At 43.3% G+C, this 27,762-nt stretch overlaps 1 protein-coding gene across 1 annotated transcript in view; it reads left to right on the top strand.

The window, feature by feature from the left end:
- The first annotated feature begins 1,732 nt into the window (after positions 1-1,732).
- Positions 1,733-27,762, top strand: part of fgd (faciogenital dysplasia) — an 85,880-nt gene continuing 59,850 nt past the window's right edge. Inside the window, exon 1 of the mRNA XM_049582050.1 lies at positions 1,733-2,056. Within this exon, the coding sequence (XP_049438007.1) occupies positions 2,035-2,056 (22 nt within the window). The 5' untranslated portion in view covers positions 1,733-2,034. The remainder of the gene's footprint in view (positions 2,057-27,762) is intronic.

The following is a 27,762-nucleotide window of genomic DNA, read 5'->3' as shown; positions in this document are numbered from 1 at the left end:
AATAGTTTAGTCCAGTTGTTCCCAACCTAAGAAGTGGGCCCCCAAAAGGGCCTCAAGATAAATCTGAGGTGTCAGATGATTAATGAGAGCTGGAGAGAAGAAGGAAAAAAACAGCTGCACAAATTTCTGTTCATGTTTTGGACTTTTGACATATCCTGGTATTTTCGGAGAGAGGGATATAATTTATTGGGCCTCAAAAACTATTAAATAAGACCATCTTAGAAATTTAGAAACAATTTTTGGTAGAAATGCAAACAACTCATAGACATCTGACACACAACAAGGTGCCCAAACTGGACGCTGCACTGTTGAGAAGAGTCACAAGCCAAAAGGTCGTCAACCACTGATTTAACCTTTAAAAACACATTGTATTTGATAAGATTAGCATGTGTTTTTTTTCTAAATGTTAATCTGAAAAGCAACCAAGCTGTCTGATATGTGTAGTGATGTAGAAATATGAAATAAAATAGCAAGGGTGGATACTGAATGTGCCTTCCAGGGGCCCAGAGTGTCAGGGGCCTCCTGCACATGTCACTCAAATTAACAGGTTTGTTTGTTTCGTTGTTTCTATGACAAGAACAATTGCATAAGACATTGCTTCATATGTAAAATACAAAGTAGATTCAATGCACACGGGTTTATAGCCATGGCTAATTTGCAACCCCTGTCCCAGGTTAGGTGTAAGATTACTGAGCATAGAGTACGTCAATACAAAAATACATCACAGCTTTTACGGTGAAATATCGGCGAGGACTAAGTGGAAGGTGCTGACCAGGAGCCAACCAATGGTTAGCTTAGATATCAACCACAAAGAGATGAGAAGGAACTGCAAAGAGACAACCACAAGGTTACAAAAAGTACCACAATAGATGCATTACAGCTACAAAGAGAAGCGAAACAAGTATGAAGTACAAGTGTGTCCTGCTCCTGTGTAGTAGAGGTGGTGGGGCCTTTTGCATCCCTGTGCCCAAGAGCCAACTGTCCATGATCCGCCCATGCACAAAAGGAAAGCACTCACAGTGCTTGAGTAAATGCAGACAAGAGATGTGATGCCACTCAGCTGACCTTTATGTGAATACACTGCTTTCAAATAACCATACTACCTTAATACTAGACTTTGAGCTTTGCATGAACAGGACAATACACAAGCAACAGAAACCAAATTTTATGACCATAACGATCTGCAAATTCAAGATTTGTTTTGTCCTTCCTTATTACCCTGTACAATGATTCACAGAGGCAGCTGACAGCATCCATTCAGCTGGCTGCAAAACTCAAGATAATCAATTAAAAGGATCCGGAGAGAAGAAGCCTGAGCAGTGACATGGAAATACAGTCCCGGTTAGTATCCCTGTGCCAGGGTTCTTTTTTTTTCTTCTCCACACTAATAGGCAGCTGTGGACTTTTCAAAGCAGAGCTATCTCATGAAATAGGCCTCATCCTTTTCATGACTTCACGTGACAAGCCATGTCTCTGTGACCGCCGATGGGCACATCATGACTGGGGATGAAATATCACTTAAAGATAGAGGCAGTTTTTACGCACACGCGGGTAGATGGATTCAGTAAACAGATTTAGGTTAAGTCATTTAAAGTTGTGAGTTAAAGGATCAAAATTAACTTGGGTGTTGTTTTTTATAATATTTTATTCAAGCATGCACACTCAATGAATGAGGTTGTCGTGCTCGCGCCTCGCACCGGGAACGCGCATTTTCTTTTTTCCAGCGGCACAGAGCAGAGACTTCTGTTTCTGGAGAGGGAGGAGAAAGGACTACATGGAGGACTACAGTGCGCTATTTCTGCGCAAAATATGACCCGGGTAGAGTCTCTCGCGTCTGTTAGGAAACAATGAAGTGTCCTTAGAGAGTGTGTGTAGCTTTTTTAAATCGGCAAACAGGAAAAAGGGGGCTCAGAAGTGGAGGCGCTCCTCCGAGTTTTAGTCCCCCCGTACGCTGGAGCCGCTGCTGTTGCCAGTTTCTCGGAGAAAAGGACGGATTCAGCAGAGGAAAAAGACCGGAGAAGAACTTTGTGCAAGATGCAGGGGGTTTCAGCAACTGGTAAGTGAATCGCTCTTTTTTTAAATAAAGGCGTATCTCTTCCTCTGTGTCTTCTTTTTAAAACAAACAAAACTCTGCGGTTTTGTTCAGTTGTTTCCAAATGGCTACGGCTTGCATTGCGCACAGGATTTGAATTCCAAAATGCTTTTGCCAGCTGTCAACGGGGCAGCTGCAGGCCTGCATCAACTCCGAGACAACGTAAAGAGTTGTTTTGCTCGTCAGACTGCTTCACAAACACTGTAAGACGCACTGAGAGGAGGATTTACGGTCTGTTGGGGAGCCTGAGCTGACATGGCAAGAATAGGAGCCAAGCAGTGCCAAACCCGGGGAGAGGGACCTCACAATTGCCCCAAACTGACGGAGCCCCCAAACACACACACACACACACACACACACACACACACACACACACAGAGTTATCTGAATAGTAAACATCTGACCGGAAATCAAACAGTGATGATGCTAGATTGATAATGATAAGCAGAAAAGCAGTCATTCATCCCTGCTTACCTACTGTAGTGTGTGTGTGTGTGTGTGTGTGTGTGTGTGTGTGTGTGCTTGCGTGTGTGTGTGGCCATAAACAGCTTCATTGTCCCTGTGTGGAATGATATTTATGTGGAGGAGACTGTGTGTTTGCTGCAGAGCTCATGAGATTAGAGATGTGTTGAAAGTGTCTGCGCCTCTGTCTGTCTGTCCATCTGTCTCGCAGGATGGTTGCAGGAAGGCTCAGTGTGTGTCAGTGTGTGGTTTCCTTGCTGCATTACTTGCAGATATTTTTGATCACAAGCTCACACCTCTGCAACCATGAAGGAAGGGTGCTTTTTTCCCCTTCTTTGTGTCTTAATCTACTGTTGATTATGTGCCGTGTCCAGATCATTGTTCATGTGTTGTGTGTTGCGTCTTGCATGGTCTCGAGATGACAGATCTGGGGCGTTTGGCTTTATTTTCCCATTTACTAGCCACAATGAGTTGCTGTGAGAACCAAACTCCAGCAAAATTTTAAAATCTTTCACAGAGGCCTTGGAATAAAGTGTGAGCACGCAGACAAAGAAGGGGGAGGGTATGGTGATAGAGATGAAGTGCTGATGGGACGATATCAGGCTGCAGCAGAGGTGAGCTGTGCAGAGAGAGAGAAAAAAAAAAGTGTGTGTTTGTTGTGAGGCTCAGGGGAGGAATCGATCTGCCGTCCTCCTGGCTGACTTTCTTTTTCCGGCAGTCCAGCATCGTTTCTCTCCCACACACACACACACACACACACACTCGTTCCCAAGGCCTTGCTCTTTTTTTTTTTTTGCAGTTCCCTTTTTCTCTCCCACACTGTCCCCGATCAATCTCTTTGCCTGCCTCAAACCCCCCTCCCCAACACACACTGGAAGCTCTAGTGCTCACTGGAACCACCGTCAGATGAAATATATCCTATTTCTCTTTTCTGAAGTTCCCTCAAACTCCTTCCACATGGGAATCACACCAGCCAGTGCACTCTCTAATGCTTATTTTGGTGTTTACGATGGGAGGGTCGAAAGGGTTGTAGGCTGCTCGTATCAAATCATCGGAGAATCTATTAAAACAAACCACATCACAAACAAACTGTGGTGGGATAGATAGCATGCCGCTCAGTTCAAATTCCACCTCGATCCTCAGACTTGTTTCTAGCTCAACTTTCCTGACAGACTTCACTCTCAGTCTTCCTCTCTGGATGTGACGTGGGTGAATGTCTTCCCTTGACAGATGTGGGACAATGGTGGTCCACGTGTGGCAGCTAGATGCTCCGCCATGGCTGCCTGTTTAGGTTATTTATTATTAACAAAAGCTATTGGGCCTGTCTGTGTTTAACCAAGCCAATGTAAACATCTCCCCTCTGTGTAAGATAAACACAGAGCCCAGGAGTCAGAGAGGAGGATGGTGAGAATATTATCTTGCCCAGCTCCCCTTGTTCCTGCTTTTTCTTTTTAGCTCAGATGACCCTGCTGTTGCTCCCCCGTGCTTTATGAACTTTGGTTGACTGCCAGAAGTCTTGGCAAGATTGGCCCATTGGTTAGTTTTACCTGTTAAGGACAGAAACGCAGGCCCATGCTGCTCCATGTTAAAGGGACAGTTCACCCCCAAATCAAAAATACATATTTTTCTTCTCACATGTAGTGCTATTTATCAGTCTAGATTGCTTTGGTGTGAGTTGCAGAATGTTGGAGATATTGGCTGTAGAGATGTCTGCCTTCTCTTGAATATAATGCAGCTAGATGGCACTCAGCTTGTGGTGCTCAAAGCGCCAAAAAATACTTTTGAAAAAGCTCAACAGCAATGTCTCTTTCCAGAAATCATGACCCACTTACCCAAGATAACCCATAGACTTTGTTGTGAGCAGTTTAATGTAGGAACTATTTTTTTTATAACAAGCTACATCCAACTGTATCACAATGCAGAAAGAAACATACATCTGCTACTAGCTCACCTAGCACCACTGAGCCAAATAGCATTAAAGCTCAGCCAAGTAGGACGCCTTTTTTAGCCCTTTTCAAACAGGAATTGTGCAGATTTGCAGGAAAGCCCAATCAGTCTTCTTTCAGCATTGGCAGTATAAAAGCAAAATCAGGGAGTGCAGCAAAATGCCACCTACCTACTTTTGTTTATACAGAATGCGCCTTTTTCAGGGTAATGGGGGGCGTGAGCAAGTAACAAAACGTGTAGCTCAGCGTGTGACGTAAACAGTGACGTGGGAGGGACGCTACGGCTGGTCAGTCCTTCGGCGATTCTCTCGTAAGTTGGCCCATTCTTCACCGTCCCCGTCATCTGACAATTAATGGCCTCTTCGTTTGCGAGGCAAGGAGGGCGCGCAATTCCTTGTCTCCCCAGTTGCTCATCTTTACAGTGTCTGTCAGGTTTGTGTTTCCCTCTTGCTACTTGCTGCTCATTCCTGCTATCAGCTGTTTCCTGTTTATCCACCGCCAGTGGGTCGCACGTGCAGCGTCATCAACAGCTCCTCCCACAAGTCATCAACAGCCCCTCCCATGGCGGAAGGGCACCTCGTTCTTTTTAAACCAAAAGGGCTCCGCCAATATGTCTACCCTACGAGGCGGAAAATTGGGCGCCTCGGATCAACTCGCCAATCCAGCTCTGTGTGTCTAAACGCTCGCAGCTTGCCGGCAAAACAGCCCAACATTTGCAGAAAATCTGGCAGTGTAAAAGGGGCTAATGTTTCCTTCTCACCTCTCGTCCATGAGTAGATGCACGCTTCCTTCTGTGCAGTGATACAGTTGGCAGGTGTTGTTCGGTAGAAAGAAAATAGTCCCTACATGAAACTGCTCACAACAAGGTCTGTGGATTATGTTGAATAACTGAGTCATGATTTCTGGAAAGAGACATTGCTGTTGAGTTTTTCAAATTTATTTTTATTACCCTTTGAGCACCACAATCTGAGTGCCATCTAGTTCCATTATGTTGGAGAGAATGCAGACATCTCTACGGTCAATATCTCCAACACTCGGCAACTTACACCAAAACAATCTAGACTTATAAACAGCCCATCAGGTTAAAAGAAAAATATGTTTTAATCAGGTGGCACAGTGGTGTGGTGATTAGCACTGTCGCCTCACAGCAAGAGGATTCCTAATTTGAACCCAGGGTGGGGGAGCCCTTCCCCAGAGTTCTTCTTCCTTCTCCCCGTGTCAGCATGGGTTTTCTCCAGGTACTCCAGCTTCCTCCCACAGTCCAAAGACATGCAGGTTAATTGGTGACTCTAAATTGTCCGTAGGTGTGAATATGAGTGTGAATGGTTGTCTGTTTCTATGTCTTAGCCCTGTGATAGTCTGGCGACCTGTCCAGGGTGTACCCCACCTCTCGCCCAATGTCAGCTAGAATAGGCTCCAGCTCCCTGCGACCCTCAAGAGGATAAGCGGTTATGAAAATGGATGGATGTTTTCTGGCTTTGGGATGAACTTAAACATTGATTAGAAGTAGTAAGTGACTAGCGATGTGTCTCTGAAGGTTGATCTTCCAGGTGGCACAACGTCTGGAGAAAGCTGAACTCGAATCATTAGACATGAGGTCTGGTTGAAATAAATGGCATCATCTAAACCCTCGTGGGTTAATCTGGTGCTGTTTGTTGCAATGCTAAAGTGAAATGTGAGGGCTGTTTAGTTATATATGAACTTGACACAAAATACAGTAGTATAAAAATAATGAACTATTTTGAACTAATAGGAAGTGCTTTCTCTTTCCAAAGAAGAAGTAGACACACATTTTGTACCGTTTTGGGTTGTATTTAGGCTACCGGCTATTTTCAGACAGTTACCAAAGAGCTCAGTAATTCAGCCAAAGTGCCGTGTCTCCGCTTTAACGTCATGCTATGTGGGTATTGTCAGCTACTGTTTCAGAAAAGTGCCTGGCGTTTGGCTTCATTATATTTGCATTTTTTGGGCATGTGCACTTGATTTTCATAGCTTCATCTAACAGGCGTGCTCCTTACTGTCTGGAACCTGGTTAGTATGTTTTCATAAAGTCCAAACTCACCTGCCTGCTGTGCCCAGGAACGTCCCAAACACAGCAAGTTAAGTAGAGAGTAAGAAAAGACAGGCAGATGGTAGAATTTCTGCAGATAAATACACCACCACAAACTTCTATTGGGTCAAATGTGATGATTGAAAGAGGGTTAGAGTTACAGTGACAGTATGCAGCATGTAGAAGTCATGTCATCATAGTGAGGTTACAGTCGTTTGGTCCCATCACCTGCACAGAAACTAAAACCTGTGCTCACTTAAAGCATCTGGCACGCTTCACTATAGCCAGAGACACTGCACAGAAGCAGCCAAGAAATTTGCCAAGAAATAGCTCCAACAGATCCCTCTACCTAAAGTCATTCTTCATATTAGTTTAAGTTTGGGTTGATCATGAGATACAACACTAATCAGACAGCTTTAGGGGTGTTTTTAGGTTAAAATGTTTGACTTTGGATAACTTAGGCTGTTTCCCGCACGTCCTGACTCCAGCTCTATAGTTAATGCAAAGGTATGAGATTGATAGGCTATCGATCGTCTCATCTCTTCCTCTGCAAAGAGGCGCATTTCATTAAATGCTGAACCATTCCGTTCTGCTCCGTCAGCGTCGCAGACAGCGGAGTCACACTGCTCACAATGTCAAAAATGTTTCTAAATTAAGTTCTCAAGGTGACCAGCAGCCCAGTCACCCGATAACTCGGGTGTATTCCAGTAAGCACCATCTCTTAGCATCCCCTACGTTTCTCTCTGTGTCACTGTGTGTATATGTGAGTGTGTGAGACAGCATGACTCAGTTCCAGGCCCATTCAGAAGCTTCAGGCTCTCTCTGGCCTGCCTGAGTGTCACATTGATTTTCCTAATGGTGGTCATGTGCGAGTCCTGCTGTTGCAAAGGCCTCAGCGAAGACGGCGCTGCAGTCTGAGCGTGTGTGAAGAAAACGGGCCTCTGATGTGATTGACCCCTTTTCCGACAGGCCACTTTTAGAAGCTTTATTTTTCGGCAGTGCATGTCCTGAAGGAGTCCCATCCTGAAGCCTTCGCCTGTGCTGAGAATTGACTGTAGATGTCTGTTATCATCTCAAGTTGTTGGAGTGTTTGTGTTAAATGACTACAAGTCTCTTTGCACTAGATAAGATAGCAGTTTATTAGGTTTGCTGGTTTAACATTAGGCTGGCGTGGCCCAGAAAGCAGCCGTTGGACATTTGTATACACTAGGATGATGACTTTACACTGGAACTGGTTTGTTATGACGGAGTTCCTACTTCCTATAGCCAAAGTGCACAGATTGTGGTGTTATATTGACACTCCTGTTCAACAGGTTCTTGAGTCATTTGCAGGCATGCTGCTGTCAGAGGTGTGTTTTGAACTGTGCTGCAGTTGTTGTTACATTAATATCCAATTGTAAAGCAATTGTTGCTGTGCAGTGAATTCAAGAGGAATATTGTCACACTGACACTGACACTGCATGTTTTAACACACCAATCTGTTCTCTGTGGTTGGAAATAGTGTTGTCAAAAATAGCTCGTTGTTGTTACATATCGATTCTGAATATTGAAATATTTCAACACTTTCCGCAGTATTTTCTCATTTTCTTTTATTGTTAATGTTTACTACAGTCATTCTGCTTATCTTTGCTACTAACCAAAACATGAAAAGTCATCGTCATTATGTTACATCCTTGTCATATCTATCCTTTGATAAAAAAGTAAATTTTATGCCCTCAATATCTTTTTTTCCTGTGGTATCGAAAATCAACATTTTCAGGGTGCTGTATCTCGGGCTAACTAAATCGGCCACAGTGAGTGAGTGCCCTCCACCTGGTGGCGTTGTGTGTTCAAAATGCTTTTTTCTTCTCACAGGGCTCAACATTAACACTTGCCCAGGGCAGGTAAACAAGTAAACTTGTTCAGGCAAGTGAAATGCAGTGAAAAATAAATGTGATCTCCATCTGAAAATTAATTGCACACTGTAACACTTTTCCACCTGAGCTGCATGCACAAGTCTGTCTCACCGATAAACATTGAATAGGACTGATGAGAAAATCCGACATACTTGACACGAGAAGTTAACTCTGGTGTTGATGATGTCATATACAGTATAAGGTTACTACCATTAGATATCTCTGTAACGCTGCATGTAAGAAAGAGACTTACTATTTTGAGTCCAGTAGCTAGCATAAGCCGTCCTGCCGCTCAAGCAAGGGCTCCGGTGTGATGTTATTGCTTTCAGAAGCTTTAGGCCCATAATCCAGCCTTGAATGGCTGTTGCTCAAAGATAGAGCAGGTCGTACACTAACAGGAAGATCGCCGGTTCAATCCCAGGCCCCTCCAGCCCGCATGTCGATGTAGACTTTGGCAAGATACCGAACCCCAAATCGCTCCTGATGACTGTTCTATTGGTGTGTGAGTGCGAGTGAATGCTTTCTGAGTAGCAGGTGGCACCATGTATAGTAGCCTCTGCCACCAGTGTGTGAATGGGTGAATGTGACATGAAAGCGCTTTGAGTGGTCAGAAGGCTAGAAAAGTGCTATACAAGTGCAGTCCAATTACTGTTTTTTGAGACTAATTCATAGTGATAAAATCCGACACTGAATGTTTTCTGTGATTCATTTCTAAGTTGGAAAATGTTGGGGCGTCGGTGGCTTAGTGGTAGAGCAGGCGCCCCATGTACAAGGCTGTTGCCGCAGCGGCCTGGGCTTGACTCCAGCCTGTGGCCCCCCTCCAGCCTCCAGCCTCCAGCCTGTGATGCCCCTCCCCACCCCCCCCTTACCTGTCCTGTCCATTAAAGGCAAAATGGCCCAAAAAATATCTTTAATAAAAAAAAAAAAAAAAAAAACAGTTGGAAAATCTTAAACTCTGAGTAAAAAGCTGTGCTCGGCACTGTAACTAGGGGTGGTACAAAGACCAGCTGTCACAGAGGTGCTGAACAACAACATCTGCCTTTCCAGCTGGGAAAAGAAAGGCTGTGACGGTTTTTATTAAAGACACAAAGCACCAGCAACTGTCCTACCAATGAGAATTTGGTTAGACAAGAGCATAATGACCAACAAGTCGACCAACTGACCAGAAGTGTACGACCGTAGTTGTATCAAAGTGAGAAATTCATGTATCGTTACAACACCAGTTGGCCTATACAGCCCCATTTCCACCCTAGCAGTCTGATACGGTTCAGTTCGGTTTGTTACGAATATTTTCCATTTCCACTGTAAAAGTTGTGGATGGTACCAGTGGAGTCCCAATTTTTGGTCCCCCCTCTGTTGGGGTACCTAGCACACAGATCTGGTACTGAAAGGTGGAGCTAACCCGGATCAGAGGATATGACTTAAGTGTAGCTCAACCAAAGTGATAGTGTTGTTTGAAAGATTTTAAAGGACTGAAGAGGTGAAAGTAAAAATGAAAAGTCAAAAAGGATTAATGCAGTTTTAGTAACACAAAGTTCTCTTTGTTTTGCTCTACCTTTAATTTTCTTAAGGTCCTAAAGATTTAATTTGGGGCCCCCTATAGTGCTTTACAGTAGGCTTTGATTTTACACAAACACTCAAAATATTAGTAAGTGATCACAATTCTTTGGGACATAATCTGTTCTGTAATCTAGTCACAGTTGGGCGACCTCACAGCGTTTGAAGCCCTGTGATGCAACAAACACGTTGGTGTTTTAAACAATGGACTTATCTCTCAGCAGAAGTGTATTTTGGCACCTGTGACAAAATGTTAAGAGCTGAGCTGAAGTATGCAGCAGAGGATCACACCAACACTCCATTGCTTAGTGTTTTAACAGATTTTAAGGACTACTACACCACCCAAGCGATCATTTGTTTATCAGTCCCCATGTTATGTTGAGTTTTCGCTAAGTTGTTACAGTATAAAACACTGAGGCATAAACTATTTCATGCACGGATGAGTAGTACGCCCACTTTGGATTATCAAATTTGGCCCCCTATGACCTCAGTTCGTCAAGAAATTTCTCCATTTTTGGATTCTTCATTCATCATTGAGGCATGCAAGAAGAACATTTTCGTCCAGATTTCAGTGTAACACGGGGTGAGTCACTGATACACAGAAGATCATGTGGGGGGTGAAGTGTTCATTTAAGTGTGAGCTTGTGATTGTGACAGAGAAAGTAGCACTACGGTTGAAACACTGTTTAGTATTAGGATGTTTCTGTTCAGGAGTAGCAGTCCTTCCTGCACATTGTGTTTATACTGGAAGTCTCTTGGCTTATAGTAGGGTCTGGCTGACACACACACACACACACACGCACACACACATGTGCACACAGAAGGCGGAAGTGACCTAGTTTTCCTAAATGGTACCAACTGTTGAGGCCTTCTAGAAATGGACAGAATTTACTTGGTGTCACCCAATAAAGGACTGACATGTTGGATGTTGAGCATTACCCCAGAGAGTAAATTAATCTCATCCTGGTCATCCAGATAGAGCCAGTTGTGTGCGAGCCAGATGCCAGGCTGGAGAACTTTTTAAGCTTGTGTAAGTGGGAGGGCTCAGCGAGGATCATTGACTGACTCCACTCTAAAAATGGAAGAAAAAAATACTCTGAAATCAGCATTTTTTTTAGGGCTCTGAAATCTGATAAACAGGACAGAGAAAGTGGTCCAGTTCACAGCCTGAAAGTCTTTGTTTGTGTCTCAGTCACAGGACGTGGAAGGTCAGTTTCTCTGCAGCCTTCTGTGTCTGTCTCTATCTGTGTCTCTTCCCCAGTCTGCTGTCTGTCTGTCTGGATTGGACCTACCCTGATGAGGGGGATTTTCCTGGGAAAGTCATATGGAAAGAAAAAAAAAGCCTTAATAGTAAAAGCATGTTCCATTCTATTTCTTTCCCTTTGTGTGTGTGTGTATGTGTGTGTGTGTGTGTGTGTGTGTGTGCATTTTATGAGTTGAGCTCCTTTCTAGCACACTGAAGGCATTGTGTTTTTCCTCTCTGATCATCAGAAGAGCAGGCTCTCTGGAATCGGGGCTTCCTGTACACACTGGGGTGAGGCAGGGCGATCTGGAAAGGAGGGAGGCAGGGAGGAAGAGGAGGAGGAAAGGGGAGAAGGAGGGAGATAGAGCCAGGTGGAGGTCACCTCTAGGTTAGATGGTGAGCATCAGCATGCTGGTTTACAGCTTTGATAGCGACACAGAATCCGGAATGTGGTGATAATCTACACTTTTCGTATTGTCGATAAATCGTGAAAAAAAGCCAACGATGAATTTGTCTTTCTAACACGTAGTATCAGTGTATCTAAAGCTTGATCTTATTCCTCTGTGCCATAGACCTCCATTGTTGTCCAGAAACTATTAAAAGCATCAACGCGCCACACCTGTGTACTGGGTGGCATGTTCCATCATTAGCCTATGATGAACATTAGCATTGTAGTATATCGAGTCAGTGCATATTGAGTGAGTCAGTTCCATGCCCAGTTGCCACAAGAAAACGTTGGCATTGTAAGTTTATGCAAACCATGATTACGTCACACTTAGACATTTCCTCACCAGTCTGTAAACTCTCCTTCTGCCAACTTCTGCTAGCTAGCTGCTAGCTAGCCAGGTCAAGGTTTTCAGATATTAACATCAGTAAACATCAAGGAAAAACTAGAGAAAAATTTGAGCACCACCCGAACTAGCATCCTGCTAGCTATTGTACAGTTATTGGATAATAAACTGGACGACCTCCTTACCGCATCAGGAACTGTGATGTCCTTTGATTCACTGAAACTTGGCTAAATCCTTGACAGTGCGATTCAACCAGGAGGTTCCTTCTCTAAATGCTGATCTGACAGAGCAGAGGACTCTAGTGAGGGAGGAAGAGGAGGCGTGTGCTTGACGTTAAATAAGGACTGGTGTGTCGATGTGATTGTGAGGTGCTGTCCTGTTCCTGCTGTAGATCACTGCTATACATGGTGCAGAGCCGATTGCAGAGTGGAGTCGCTGCCCAAGGTCGGGTAGAGTGACCATAGTGCCATCGAGGTTGGGATTACTTGAAGTAATTGTATTTTTAATCTACAGGTTAGTGTTGGGACATATGATGATATGTATCTTGCAACAGTAGAGATGTGTCCACTAGTGGAGATTTTGCTATACTGTTTCTACCGTGGGAGTGCCCCAGGGGTGACGTTTTTCTGTTGGCCAACATGGAAGTTAACATTGCACTAGTTCCCTTGTGAAAAAGCCAATAGGATTTTTAGATTGGATTTTGGATTATTGCCAAAAATTAGCTCTGTGGCAAACAAATGTTTATGATGTTTACAAGTTTTGTTTGGCAAGATTATCTTCACAAATGTACACCACTGTCATGATTACTGAAGCCTCACTGCAATCAACAAAAATAAAAAGCTAATGTTAGGCCATAAACGAACTACACCATATGGTCACGTAGGAGCTTCAGAGTTCATGAGTTGGGTATTTTACTTAAGGATTTTATGTCATAGAACAAAATTTGAAAGTCTCTTAAGCTTGTGTTAACCACAGAACTCATTTCGGGTATCTAACAAAAAACCCAGTGACTTTGAGACAAGGGAACCATGAGTGGTAAAATACTAACTCATGTCTGGGTTTTAGGACTCATTCCTGGGGCCCTCTATTTTGGGCACGCTATGTAGCAACTCAGGGCTGGATTCGTTGCATAATCTTGTGATTCTCGTGTGATCTGGTGATCTCAAGAATTCAGCTGCCCTGCAAGATGACATGATTTGGGCAGAAATGAAGGAGGAGAGTGAACATGTAAATACAGAAACCTTGAAACACTTGAAATTATTGTTCTCAGGAACCTCAAAGCTGCCATTTTGAAAGATTTTTTGTTTTGAACTCAAGTGTCAAATATTATTTGAAACTTCCATACTTTTTTAAAGATATTTTTGGTGGCCTTTTGTCTTTATTTGATAGGACAGATGTAGTGTAAAAGGGGGAAAGTGAGGGTGGATGTCTTGCAGTTAAGGGCCCTGAGCTGGAATCAGCGGCAAGGTCATGGTCTTTTGTATGTGGGCCACCTGCTCTATCAGGTGAGCTAGTGGGCGCCCAGGAGCTTCCATACTTAGCAACTTCCATGGAACATCACATTTGATTGTTTTCTTCTTTTTGAAAGATGAAAACAATCAAAAACGATGATACAAGTAACCCATGATCTGTAAAGATTCACATCCTCAGTAGGATCGATCAGGTTTGGGTGAGTGCCTAAGGTCAGAAATAACTGAGAGATTGACTAATGCATCATTGGTTTGGATCTTGCCATGTGACTTGTTAACTATGTCAAGAAATATAGAATATCACCCAACTTATCCCTTAACGGATCCTCATCAGATGGTCAAATATTCATGTAAGCCACTTAAATCAACTAATGATGGTTCTCTAGTGTCCATCAACTCCCAAAGTATGTAGTAAGACTTCCAATTTATTATTTATTATCCTCCAGGCAGATATTAGTTTCCTAGATGTCTCTGTGGTATAAAAATCTTCCAGAAACTCAGCTCATTAATTTTTTGTTAAGGTCACATTATTGAATGCGCAATTCTGTTTGTAAGCAGGAAGTGTTACAAAATGTTATGCTACGCTAGTGCCCTCAAGGACACTCTTTCTGAGATTTGAGAATCAGCTGCCGAGACACTCAGAATTCAGAACACTGACGTTGTTTGTTGTGCGTGTTTGGTTGTCTTTTCGTATGACATGGTTGCTGTTTGTCAGTCAGCTATCACTGCAAACGTTGGAGCATCCAACCACGGTTTTATTAAAACAGTCCCTGCTTGCTTGCCGGTGGCAACAAATCTGCAAGTTCATGTTTTATTCGCATTCGAGATGTAGTCAGGCGATGTCAGGCTACCTGCTTGCAGCTGCATTTCCACGTGCTGATGATACAACTTTGACGATGAAATCAATCACCCATATCAAATGTCTGGAGGTTGATTTTTATCCCACAGTGACATGAGACCAGTAGCTTCCTGGAAGGTTGGAAATCAATCCAAAAGCGGATATGATGTGCTGTAGAAGATGGTCAGCGGTAATTTAAACTGATATGCAACACTGTGTGTGTCCCTTTTAGACTTTTCATCCTGGATATCTTACAGCTAAGTTTAGCCCACTGCCCTAATCTGCCACACACACACACACACACACACACACACACACACACACTCCACCATTCACTCACCTGATGTAGCTATTAACTATGTTGTAAATGTCTTCCTAGTCTGGCTGATTGCAGCCAACAAAGGCAGCCTGTGTCGAATTCTCCACGCTCTCTCCCCTGGGTGCCCTCCCACCCTCCCGCCCCCCTCTGCTCTGCCCTTCTGTTGTCATTAACCATTGTCTCTCCCTTTCCCCTTCCTCTCTTTAAGCCTGCGTATTATTGTTACAGAAGAAATCGGACAGAGGGCTAAGTGTTGCTGCTGAAACCCGACACTTACACGACCTGCTCCACATTTCTGACATTCTTTTTTTTAAAGCTTCACACTTCATGGTGGGTTACATACACGCAGACTCGGGGTCAGCAAGAAACTTCTCTTTCCTCTGTGCTCCTCTTCTCTTTCAGCCACCACCAGTCTTAGCCTGACACAGATTAGCTCCTTTTGTAAATGGCACGGCTGTTTGAACAGGGCTCTCATTTAGTGCGTTATAAGGCCACAGAGTGAAAGTTGTATTCAGTTTGCAGCCTTCCTTTGTTGGCATGCATTTCAGCGGTCCTCACTGCTGTGAGTGTGTTTTTGCCTGAGTAAGCGTATGGTATTAATACTGTAATTTGATGAGCAGAGATGCTGCTGTCAGTGGAAAAGCTTTGTGTTGTGATTTATATGGACTGCACATTTATCTGTCCTGACTAAACCCTCTAAATCTCAACTCTTTTTACAGTCACTCATAAAATACTGACTCAAGCTATAAAGCAGAAGAAACAGCTTTTATTGTCTTTTATTTATTTAGACATGAAATTATAATTCACAAACTGTTTTATAGCCCATGTTTTCACAAAAAGAATCAGTGCTGCAGCACTGCTCTGCTGAGTGTGCAACAGTGATTGCACCACTAGATGGCACTGTTATGTCATTCCTGGTAAATTCTTTATTCCACCCAGCAGACTGTGACCTTCTTCCCTTTAGTCTGGATTTCAACAAATACTGGCAGGAGACTTCTTACAGAGGGAGGGTAGTTTAAAGCAGTGGTTCCAAATCTGTGATACAAAATTATTTATATTTTTCACTGTTTTTCTTGTGAGTTATTGAATGATTAAACCTCTACAAGCCTTTAGAAATAGTTTTTAAAATATTCAAAAATTCATGGAAAAATGCTCCTTGCTTGAAATGGTCAAAATTGGTATTGAGATAAGCAACCAGTGAGAGATATAGGCAGATTATGAGACAGTGGGCCCTTGGGCAAAGATATGCAAAGGTACCCACCACCTCTTTACATAGGAGACAGACAGACAGACTTAATGGTGGTTTTGCATCTCTCCGTAGTCAATTTATGTCTCCTTGTGGTTGTTTATGAGTCTCTGAGGTTATTTTGTGTCCCTTTGTGGTTGTTTTGTGTCTTTCTGCAGTCATTAGAGTCTCTTTGAGGTCATTTTGTGTCACCTTGAGAGGTAATTTGGGTCTTTTTTGGTTCCTTTTTGTTGATTTGTGGTCATTTTGTGTTGCCTTGTGGTTGTTTTGTGTCTTTCTGTAGTCGTTTGAGTCTCTCTGAGGTCATTTTGTGTCTTCCCGAGACTATTTTGTGTCTCTTTTTTTGGGTCCCTTTTTGTTGATTTATGGTCATTTTGTGTCTTCTTGTGGTATTTTTGTGTATTTCTGTAGTTGTGTGAGTCTCTTTGAGGTCATTTTGTGTCTCCTTGTGGTATTTTTGTGTCCTTCTGTAGTTGTGTGAGTCTCTTTGAGGTCGTTTTGTGTCTCCTTGACATATTTTGGGTCTTTTTTGGATCCTTTTTGTTGATTTGTGGTAATTTCGTGTCTCCTTTTGGTTGTTTTGTGTATTTCTGTAGTCATTTGAGTCTCTCTGAGGTCATTTTATGTCTCCTTGAGATAGTTTTGTGATTTTTTTGGTCAATTTTTGTTGATTTATGGTCATTTGTGTCTCTTTGTGTGTTGTTTTGCCCATTTTTGTAGTTATTTTGTGTCTCCTTGTGGTTGTTTTGTGTATTTCTGTAGTCATTTGAGTCTCCTTTGAAGTTGCTTTGTGTCCCCTTGTGTTTGTTTTGCCTGCTTTTGTAGTTATTTTGTCTCTTTGCAGTTCCTTTGCATCTCTTTGTAGTCTTTTGGTTTCTCTTTATGCACATTATTAGTCTCTTCCTGGTCTGTATGTGTTAGCTTGAGTGACATTTTGAAGGTGAAGACCAGTGGGGGGGGGGGGGCCTGAAACTTTGGGCCCCTGTGCCTCTGTCCAGTAGGTTTGATCAGTAATCCACCTGTGATTGCAAGTAGGGGTGCTTTGTTTTAAGGGGTTACAAGCCAAAATCACTGGTTCTTCTTTTATACCCCATTTTCTAAAGGTCTTAGACTGCTGAGGAGTCAAATTGTTGTTTTAGTTTTGTGTGCTCGGGTCATCATTACCACTTGCTGCTCACTGCCTCCCTCTCTCCGTGCCTCATTCAGAGCCGAATCTCAGCAGCCGAGCTGTTCACATTCTGGGTGACATCGAGGTGCTTCACACTGAAGGTCACCCTGGCAACAGTAGGCTGACTCTCCCCTGTCTCCTCTCCTTTCTCCTATTATAGTCTGCACTGCCCGTCAGCGATTTATCATGCTCTGCCTGTGTAATGACTTTGTGAAACAAGATAGCACCATTTCATGGGAGCGATATCTGGACTTACTGCTTTAATGGCTGCGGGGAAAACAACGCGGTGAGATGACTTGCGCTTTCAACAGGAGTTGGGAACTTCACCCTCTTGATGTTAAGTTGCTTCACCTAGGTCCTCCCTTTGTTTTAAAGCGTCACCCGGGGATTTGAACACATGAGTTTCGATGGCCGCTGCACCTCACCGCCCTCTCCTGCCCAGCATGCCTTGCACCAGCCACAGCTCTCATCACAGGACAGTCATAACACCCTGCACCTAATGAGGAGATGAGAGCTACATCCACACAGATGGATCCTGTTCCTGTGGCCCGTTGCAGATTATCTTCCTCAAACAGTTATTTCAGGCTTTCAGCATTTTTCTTGTTCTCGCCGAGGCCCTAATTCACTAACGAGCACTTCATTAGATTTACATCGATCCTGAAAGGTCAAAACATAATAAAACAACACACTGCCTCAGGCTGCTCGGCATCTGTGTTTTTAGTGCAAGCGTGTGTGTGTGTACATATACGTGGGCATATGTGTGTCTGCTGATTCCCCGTAAACCATGCTCTCTGTCTGCTGCTCTACACGCCCGAAGCCAAATTGCTCCAACCAAAAACATCGTTGAAATATGAAATGCATGTACTGTAGGTTGTTAAACTGCCATCTATCACTTTGCAGCTGTTCAAAGCTGAATGATGACTCTCATTAAGCTCAGGGACACACACACACACATACACACACACACACACACACACACACACGCGCGCACGCGCTGGCTTTCTGCTGCATTACTCCGCTGCTGTGTCTGTTTGCATTCAGTAAGTGATGAAGAAAAACAAAAACATCCAGACGCGCGTCATCCTCCTCTAATCTATTTGACAGTTGGGAGAGTGTGCCAGCAATACACTTATAGGTAAAGCACTTCTAACCGCAACAAGCTTCAACCCTATTACAGTAAGTAGCTCGTGGGCTCGCCTCTCTAAATGAAGGATTGCATCATTGTTGTTTCTTATCCAGTGGAAGAAATATGAGAGTGCTACTCTCAGTTTCAATGTTTCTGACAGTCGAGCTGTCGGGTGTGTGAGTGTATTGACTCATTCATAACGGGAAGCTTTGGATGTTTTGCATTCTCCCCTCACTCTCACCGCTTTTTTAGTGTTTAAATTACAAGCATGTCGCTGTAACTGCTCCTTGTGTGACTCTAGGTGACTGTAGCGCTGGAAGTTGTTGATAAGGAAAATATATTTGCAAGTAGGGGTGTGCCACATCATCTCGTTCACGATACTTGCCTTATTTTGACTTGTTGACATATTGACGTCATACTGTTACCCACGGCAACAAGCGTGGCTGAAAGTGAAATTATTACTGATTCAGCAATGGTTCCAAAAAGAGGAGCAGCTTCAGTAGTGTGGAGTAAACTGTGGCGTCCTGAATGTTTTATGAACAGCTCTGGACTTCTCAGACTCTTACAGCAGGCATTCACATTACACGATTTTCACTGCAATTTTGACGTCGCAGAGGATCTGGAGAGCCACCTTGGGTCGGCAGATAGTCTGCCACGACGAGTCCTGCTGTATGAACAAGCCTACGAGCAAGTCGCCACCTCGTCTGCGACTGGGACTGGATATCTGGCATGCTAGAAAACTGGAGGACGGAAAAAATGTGAGGAGGACAAGCCGGCGAGCAACAACAACAATGGCGGCGTCCACAGGATCACGGGGAGCGCGTTGTGTTTGGACCCAGGCCCTGGAGGCAGATCTGATTTAACACTGGGAAGAATATCCACGCCTTTACGATGTATCGTCTCCAAGTTAAAAAACGTAGTTTGGTGACATCACCACGTTATCTGGGACTCTGTCGGCAAGGGCGCGGTGGGGAAATCTTATGGTGTGCACACACAGATCGTAACGCAGTTGGCGAGACTCCCGATGACAGAAACACATGTTGTCAGGTATGAACACTCAAAAGATAACAATAGTCTCCGCAACGCAAAATCGAGGTGAATACCGCTTCAGCAGCTCCTCTGGCAGCAGCACAGTGTCTCTTCCTCTCCTCTCTCGCTGTGCACACACAGGAGTCGGTGTCATCAAGTGATTTTGTCATGAACCTTTGGTAATGTAAACCTACGTGACGCTCACAGCTCAACAAAAAAAACATATGTGACTGTGTGATAGTTGTGGTATCATAACAGCTTGTCACAGGTTACAGCGTGATGATTAGAGGAAAAAATGGCAGAGCATAAAGGTCCAGGTGGAAAAAAAAATTTGTGGTAGGTTTTATTATGTTGAACTATTAATACTGTATACAGAAGTTATGCTCACTCCGACTTAGCCTACTGATGTTGTTTGAAAACTTTTTTTTTTTTTTTACCATTTGTCATATCATCCAGAATATCGTTATCACAAAAATAACCTGAAATATCATGATATTATTTTAGGACCATATCGCCCACCCCTATCAGCAACAGCGTAAACATTGTCCATGGAGATCGCCATGTTGTACCACCACATTTTACAGTAGCCCAGAACGGACAAACCAAACACTGAGTCTAGATACAACGATTTGTATTTTTTGTGTTTTTGCTGTAGTTAGCAGCCCGTTTGAGACAAGAGTGTCAAAAAAATACTTATTTGTAACATAAAAGTGCTTTATTCAGTATTTTCACAGGTTAAAATCACCAAGTAGGAAGAAGTAGGAGGAAGAGACCTCTGCGGATAATTCGGCTCCTGGCAAAAATCTCCTCAAGGTCTGGATCTTAAATTAGCAGAGAAAAAATGTGAGCTCATGTTAGCAGATGCTGGGCTAGCAGCCCATCCCTGACATGCCAAACAGCACCAGAGAAACACATATTTTTACCAGTTTAAATCACTGGGTCCGAGGTGGAGAGAAAGAGACTTCTGTGGATAATTCAGCTCCCGTTAAAAACCTCCTGAACAATGAACACTGAAGGAATCCTAACCGGGAGTTCACGCTTGGCACATGGAAAAGGTTTCAGTTGTTTGCAATCTGCAATCCTCACCGCTAGATGTCACTAAATCCCACACACTGCTCCTTTAAAAAGTCCATGTTGCTGTCATTTATGTAAATGAACATCTCAAAGCACAAATGAGCATACATGCACCTGAACTACACCGTTCAAACAGATGTCATTGTTGAACAGATTCTATAAAATTCTCCTCAGAGGAAGCTAAACACACCGAGAGTTAAATGATGTTGGTTCAGTGAAGCGTTGATCATTTCTCACACTGCTCTTTTGGGTGTGCTTTACTTGCCAGTGTGTGATCCATCATGTCAAATCACTGCTGGTGACAAATGCCCCAGTGTGTATGTGTATGTATGTCCCTTGCTAGAGATATTCCCATCAGACACACACACACACTCTGACACACACAAATGCAATACCTTTGCCATTTGTCACCTGCCACCCCCTGCACCCTCTTACCTCTTAAACATGATGCAGCACATGAAACCTGAGTTTATAATTTTGGCTGCAGGTGCTCTGCAAAACTAAAGAAATTAAGTGGAAGTGATTCGTAGCTGAGAGGTTTTGTTTCTGTGCAGGAGGAAGTGCCTTGCGATGATGCGTCATCACCCTCGCTCTGTTGCTCTGACCCCACATACCTCATATTTTGGCTTCATTTCATGCCAACTTTTTCCTCATTTGAACTATTTATTTTTTACTCTCTCTCTCTTTCTATCTGTGCTGCACAGTAATCTCTACTGAGCCGTGCATAATCACAGGCCATCTGGGCGCTGTAGGGAGAGCTGAGCCCGCAGCTCGTCAGATGACCAAACTCATCATGGGTGGACACACACTCACGTGCGTGCACTCACACACACACACACATAAACACAGTCACACCTTTAATAGCTACAAACCATCGCGGGGATGTTCACTTTCATCACACCTTTCAAGACCGTACTCAAGGACATAAACAACACCCAATGAGACGCATCGTAACACAGAGGAAATAAACAGTAGAGCATTTGAAAATCGCGTGATGATGTTCCACAAGCTGAATGTTGTGCTGTGAAGCAGGTCAGACACAAGTGAGCTATTAACCGAGTCTCTAAAACAAAACTAAATACATGGAAATGTCAGAGGTTTGTTATTTTGTATCGTCGAGCCAGTTTTTGCTTTGCACAGAATACAATAATCTGACCCAAAGACAAAGATCCAATTGAAATAACATGTCCAGTGTATTTATTATCTGCTGCTCCTGATATCTAATATTGTTTTACTGTCTCCTGGATTCCCTACTCATCTTCTCAGAGGGGCTGCCCAAGAGCTCAGAGGCATCATTACCAAAATGCTGACTGCTGGTTAATTCTAAGACATTCCCCTCTGGTTTAATAGATGCTGCAGTTTGAAAAACAGATCATACAAAAAAAAAACCTCTAATTATATTCTAATTATTCCACTGACATTTATGTTTTGAGTCGGAGCACATGAGCAGAGCCACTCCCTGCGAGAATGTAATGAATTAAAGCAAAATTATAACCTTTATGCATCAGTAAATACCAGCAGCATCCACAGTGCAGAAGCTGTCTGTCGATGAACAGTGGTATTGGTAGTTGTCTGTTGTAATGTCCACATTCCTTGTTGGGAGCATGAGACTATATTGCTCTGATAAACTTTGACATCAGTCAGCATCCATTTTTGGCAGGTATATCCAGTAAGATTTATTTTATAGTGCAGTACAGCAGAGAACTTACTGAACTGGATTGTGACCAAGTCAAATAAAGTCAAAATATCTGCTTTGGTCAGGCAATATGGACAGAATCCTTTCTTATGGAATCTCTAATTTCATGTCTGACTAGCAATAGTATAGCAAGATTATAATTAATTGGGGTATTTATTGATAAAATAATAAGTCTATTGTAAATATATTCTGGATAGGTCCAGCAACCACGGGCTGTCACCCAGGAGGCCAGCGTTCACTTCCGGTAAGATTGAAAAGCCAAACCCTGTTCTTTTTTCCTAAACCCAACCATGTGTGTGTGTGTTTTGGTAAAACGTAACCACGTGCGTTTGTTAGTGAAGGAAAAAAGACGTCAATTCACGGTGTTGCGCTGATGTAGTGTGTTTATTTTGAAAGAGACTGTGTGCAGACATTACATTATCTGTGAAAACAGAAGTGTATTTTTGAAACCAGATAATCGACCGCATCAGCAACCAACACACCCAGGGTAACTTGCATGACTTACCTGTACGTGGAAAGTCCAGGCCCAAGTGACGAGTTTGGAGTGAGAATGTGTTGATCTAAGAGATACAGCACTGAAAAAACACAAATATAGCAAGGTGTAACGCAAAACAAAAGTGAATCTGGGGTTAGCTTTTACTGCATGTTTACAAACCTGTATAGTATTAGTATTACCTTGTCAATAACGGTTCCTATATCTTATGAAAATGCAGCGGTTTATATCGAACAAATTAGATGTTACATACTTAACGTAAATTCACGTACTTCATGTAAAGTTACATAGGTTAGGTTTAGGCAAGTAAAGTTATGTAGGTTAAGTTTAAAAAAGGAAAATGCTGATGACTTATCTTTAAACTAACTCAAAGTTCACTTTGTTTCACACGGTTCCAAACACCAGTCTCCTGGGGAAAGTCCTGTGTTTTGTTACCCATACACCACCCCAGCCTACCTCCATGCAAAGTCCCATCAGCGCATTGGTCACATGATTATAGCCTTCCAAAATATGTAGGTTATACATGGATTACTGGCTCGTGATTACATGGGATATGTACAAATTCTGGTCCGTAAGTACAAGTATGAACAGAGACCAGCCTGTGTCAAAACATTATAGCAGAATGTATGTCATCATAATATCCAACGCTAGTTACTGCAAAGTGATTCTTCGTCCATCCTTTTGTTGATCTTAGATAAAAAGTTTGTTTGTTGCAGCAATTTGTATTTTAGTTTAAGTAGTATTTCCTCTAGGATTTCTTTCTTTTGCTCCTTGTTTTTTTTTTTTTTGTTTTTTTTTTAAATTTTTTCGAGACAAAATATCTCATTTTCTCCCCCCAAATTTTATCCTTCCTCCTTTTGATTTCTTCTCTACACCCACCATCTCCACCATGCCCCTGGGCCAGGCACCCTCAGACGGCATGGGACCAGTGTACAAATATAATTTCCAGATCTCACCCCTGCCACCAGCAGCTGCTCTAACAGAGTGGGAACGTAGCTCTAGTGCATAGCTTCCCTGTCGGGGTGGTAACATAGACACATGGATTATGCGAAGCTCCAGCTTCTTTGTAATTCAGATAAGACCTCTCTACTCCAGCAGATAGGTTTAAATATTAATAATGAATTAAAAGATTCTCCTCTGGGTGAAATATTAATGACTTCTTCTTTAAAGTGAGGCGTTGACTCCTAAGAGAGAGGGAGGATGGCAGCATGGCTTGTTAGAGTAATTTAAAACATCTCTTTGATTCTTAGCTGCTGAATGTGTGAGGCGTTAAGGTAAAGGTGGCTGTCAGGGTCAATATTTGAGCAGGCAGATATTTGTGAATGACCATTAAAGATACTTTAACTCAAGGACAAAAGAGGCAGAGCAACTAAATTTGACACATTAGATTGCCAGTCTTCATTCATAACTATAATCTAACCTTATTTCCTTCTGAAAGCTCTAATTGATCCCTCTATTGAATCATTGAGAGTGCAATTCCCTTCGGAGAAAGCTGATCCACGGGCTTAGCGAGTCAACATGAATGTGTGTCAGTAACAGTGGAAGACTTCAGCTGTGTCCTTTGTTGACCTCTGTCTTCTGCTGAGCTTTGTCTGGATGTTGTGTCTTGCTGGCACTCCAGGACCTTCAGAGACGTGTGAATGTAAAAGATATTCGTTTTCGCAGCTTAGGCTTGTGCATATCTGTCTAGTGTGTGTGTGTGTGTGTGTCAGCCTGAGCCTGAGCACCCGAGTGTGTAGAATTATTCATATGCACGATGGCATGCCTGTGTTGTCTTTCTGTGTGAGGGCTTTTTGGAAAAATCCTGGAGTTGGGTCAACATGCTGTGGAATGTGAATTGTCTCCATGACAACAGCCCAGTGTCCTGCTTCCGGCTTTCATCCACAGGGTGCGTGCGAAGACAGCCAAACCAAGTGTGCCGTGGCATCAGCCGACTGATTGATCTGAGTTATCTAAAAAAAAAAAAAAAAAAGACTTGTTTATTTATGCAGATTTCTGTACCAAGTCCCCTCTGACTCTAACTGGGCTAAGTCCTCAGTGTCCCCGCAGTCGGCCAGGACTAGATCAAGAGTCCTTTGAAAGCTTGTTGACAGAACGTTGGCAAGCATTCAAACAGCGTTGATGCATAGTTTTGCATATTGTTGATGCCATTGTTGTTTCTGTACTGTGGCTTGGTGGGTGATGACTGTGACATCGTATGCTCCAATTTCTGGTATAAATTCCAGAGGGCTGCCCTCTAAAAGTCAAAGATTGAGGCTCTTTGAGTCACACAGTCGTTTAGTTGTAGAGAGGGTCTGTCAGTCAGTGGGCTGTGGGGACATTTCACCTCGTCTGCCCATCCATTCAGTGAAGATGTCTGCGATGGGTACAGGAAGCTGCAGACCCAGACCCAGGGTGAGTCTGGGTGAGTCAGAGGCAGCTGCCTGGAGGAAAAAGATCTCGGTCAGACTCAGAGATAAGGTTATCTCTTGCCTTCTGCTTTTTAATTCAATTAAATTCAACTCAATTTTATTTGCAAAGCCCGATATCATAAATCACAATTTGGCTCAGAGGGCTTTACAGCTTATGACATCCCTCTATCCTTAGACCCTCACAGGGAAAAAGGAAAAACTCCCCCCAAAAAACTCTTCAACAGGGAAAAAATGGCAGAAACCTCAGGAAGAGCAACTGAGGAAGGGTCCAGGATGGACAGGCGTGCAAAAGATTTCGTGCGTGCAGAACAGATCGCACCATAGGGCTGCTATGAAGTCCCTTCTTAACACCGCCTTTGCATTTTTGCACAAAACCAAACAATGGCATCATAATGCTCCCCCAGTGTGTGATTTCAGACAGTATGTCGGCATCCCAGAAGCAAAAAAGACATGTTACACTTCAGCGTCGGTCTCTAATGTGACATAACATATGTGTCAGCAGCACTTGTTAAACTGTAACAATGGCATAACGTGGCAATAATAAAAATTTACTGTCCGTATTAAATGGCAGCTGCTCTTGTCCTTTGCTCCGAAGGTAAGGAGTTCCCTGACCTCATTGTTTACCCAATTTGTGGACATTTTTGGCCACTCTTCCTATTTGAGTTAGCTGCTAACTGCAACTTACTACTTTTTAAATCTCCCACGGTAGGTTGCATGCATAACACGTACTTCCTCTGCCACTGACTTAAAAGCCAGATAACTCTGTCCCCCCATTCCATGATTGTACCTTTTATACAGAACATCGAGGTGGCATAATGCTAGTCTAAAAAGGGCTGCCTTTTGTGTAGATCTAGTGTCAACAAAGAATGTTGCTGCAAATTTCCAATCGATTGTATAATTAGCACACATTAGCTCAGAGGGCTAACTTGGCTGTATTATGTGAACATCCTGATGCCCTGAACGCCCCGTCGAAGCCCGTTCAAAACATCTGGCAGCTCAGTGAGGTGTTGCTTGATAGATTATATCAGTAGTTCCCAACTGGTCCAGCCACACGGTCCAAATTTCTCCTTAGTCATTAGTTCAAGGTCTAAACGGTCTAATTTATTCTACGTCATACTTGTTTTTGGCTATGTCAATGAGCTGATTTGCCATCTCTGTTAAGTGGCTGTACATTAGTCACTCACTCTACAGCAGGAAATGGCACTTCAAAAACACAGCTCTGTGCCAGAAATTCACTGTACTTGAAAATAAAGTGTGTTTTTTACAAACTTGGCACATTTGCGAGTCACTTGCGGTCCATTTAGAATGGACTCACAACTCACTTGTGGACCGCAACCCACCAGTTTGGAACCACTCTTTCATATGACAATAAAGGAGCGAAAAAGTTGTAGAATATTTGTACTGAACAGCAAAATCTGATTCAAAACTCTGAGTCGGGTACAGCCCTAAAATTCAGTTTAATGTATAGACAGAAGTGTAAACATTGTCACAAGATTTGTTGGCCGTGTCTCATTGTCTGACCTTCATTTTTGCATTAAACAGGGAAAGACGCATGTTTTTTTTTTTTCCAAGGTTAAAAATGAGGCGATGAGTGGTATTTTCCATCTCAGTGTAGCCGTCTGCCAGGATGGAAGGGAGTGTGTGTGGTTGGTGATCCCACTGGGCAGATGTGTGACAGATGCCCTCCTTAGGTCAGTGGAGCGGAGAAGATTTAGACTAGTGTTAGTCGTCAATATTGCAGCGAGTTTGTGTGTGTGACAGAGACTGAGAATAATCACACACACACGTTCCTTCTTTGCGGACAGATGGAAAGAGATCATTGTTGTAATTAGTGAGAGTGGTAAAGGGTGACAGAAGGGCAGAAGAACTGTGCCAGCTCGGTACATTTCCTTTATCCTTTAGTCCCTGTCAGTGAACACATCTTTATCTCTGTGGGCTATGACGTGGAAATCAAAGTCTTCCAGTTGAGCCAAATTCTACTTTGAGCATCGATCTCAGCCTTACACGAGCTAAAACGTGATAACAAAATGGCGGGAGGTTCAACATTCCTCTCTAACCCACAGCTCACATTCCTCTCTTTGGTGTAAAGAGGGGGCACGAGCACCATGCCTCATTAGATAACCCACAAAGGCGAGGCTCCTATTCTTATTTGAAATTGGTTTTCCCCCCTTTTTTAAAATGCCCTGCAGGGCTGCTGCAGCACCGATTCTCTATCTCGTCTTTCCCTCATGTGAGAATATTTCACCTCGGCAGGTTTGCTGGGATGAGCAGCCAGCTTTATTGCTGTGGAGAGCAGCACCTGTTCCCCCAGTCCGGTATGATGCATAATTCACTGTGTTGAGAATTTCAATCATTTCAGCAAGAGGTGGCCTACAAAAAGCTGCAGGAGGTGGAGGTGGATGTTGTTGTCGCCACTTCGACATGAGGACAAGGAGATCAATCGGGGCCCATTTTAACCCACTCAGGCACTCTCAACTCGCCTCAATTTTTAAAGCTCCTGCGTTTCCTGAATCTAAATCGAACACCCATCCCCCCCTCTTTACATTCTCCCTCTCTTCCGCTCCTCTCCTCACACCCAGCTTTAAAGCCCTCATATCGTTTAGGAACTGGGGATATTCCAGCAGTGTTTCCATGGTTATCGGTGGCATTCGTCTGTGGGTTCAGAGCCGGTGTCGGCCGATGTCACCCAGTCTTTCAGGCCGATGTCACTCCAACTATTGAGTGGAAAGAGGGGGAACACAGGGAGATATGGAAAGGGGGGCAGTTGTTGTAATTATATGTGCATATGAAGAGGATTGGAGCAGCTTGGGCGCGTCATCCTGGCAGCTTTTGTGATCCACATGTCTGTGGGGGGAAG

The sequence above is a fragment of the Epinephelus fuscoguttatus genome, linkage group LG7 (assembly GCF_011397635.1).
Source record: "Epinephelus fuscoguttatus linkage group LG7, E.fuscoguttatus.final_Chr_v1".
Taxonomy (NCBI): Eukaryota; Metazoa; Chordata; class Actinopteri; order Perciformes; family Serranidae; genus Epinephelus; species Epinephelus fuscoguttatus.
Note: the sequence above shows the minus strand (reverse complement) of the source record. Positions and strands in the feature narration are given on the sequence as shown.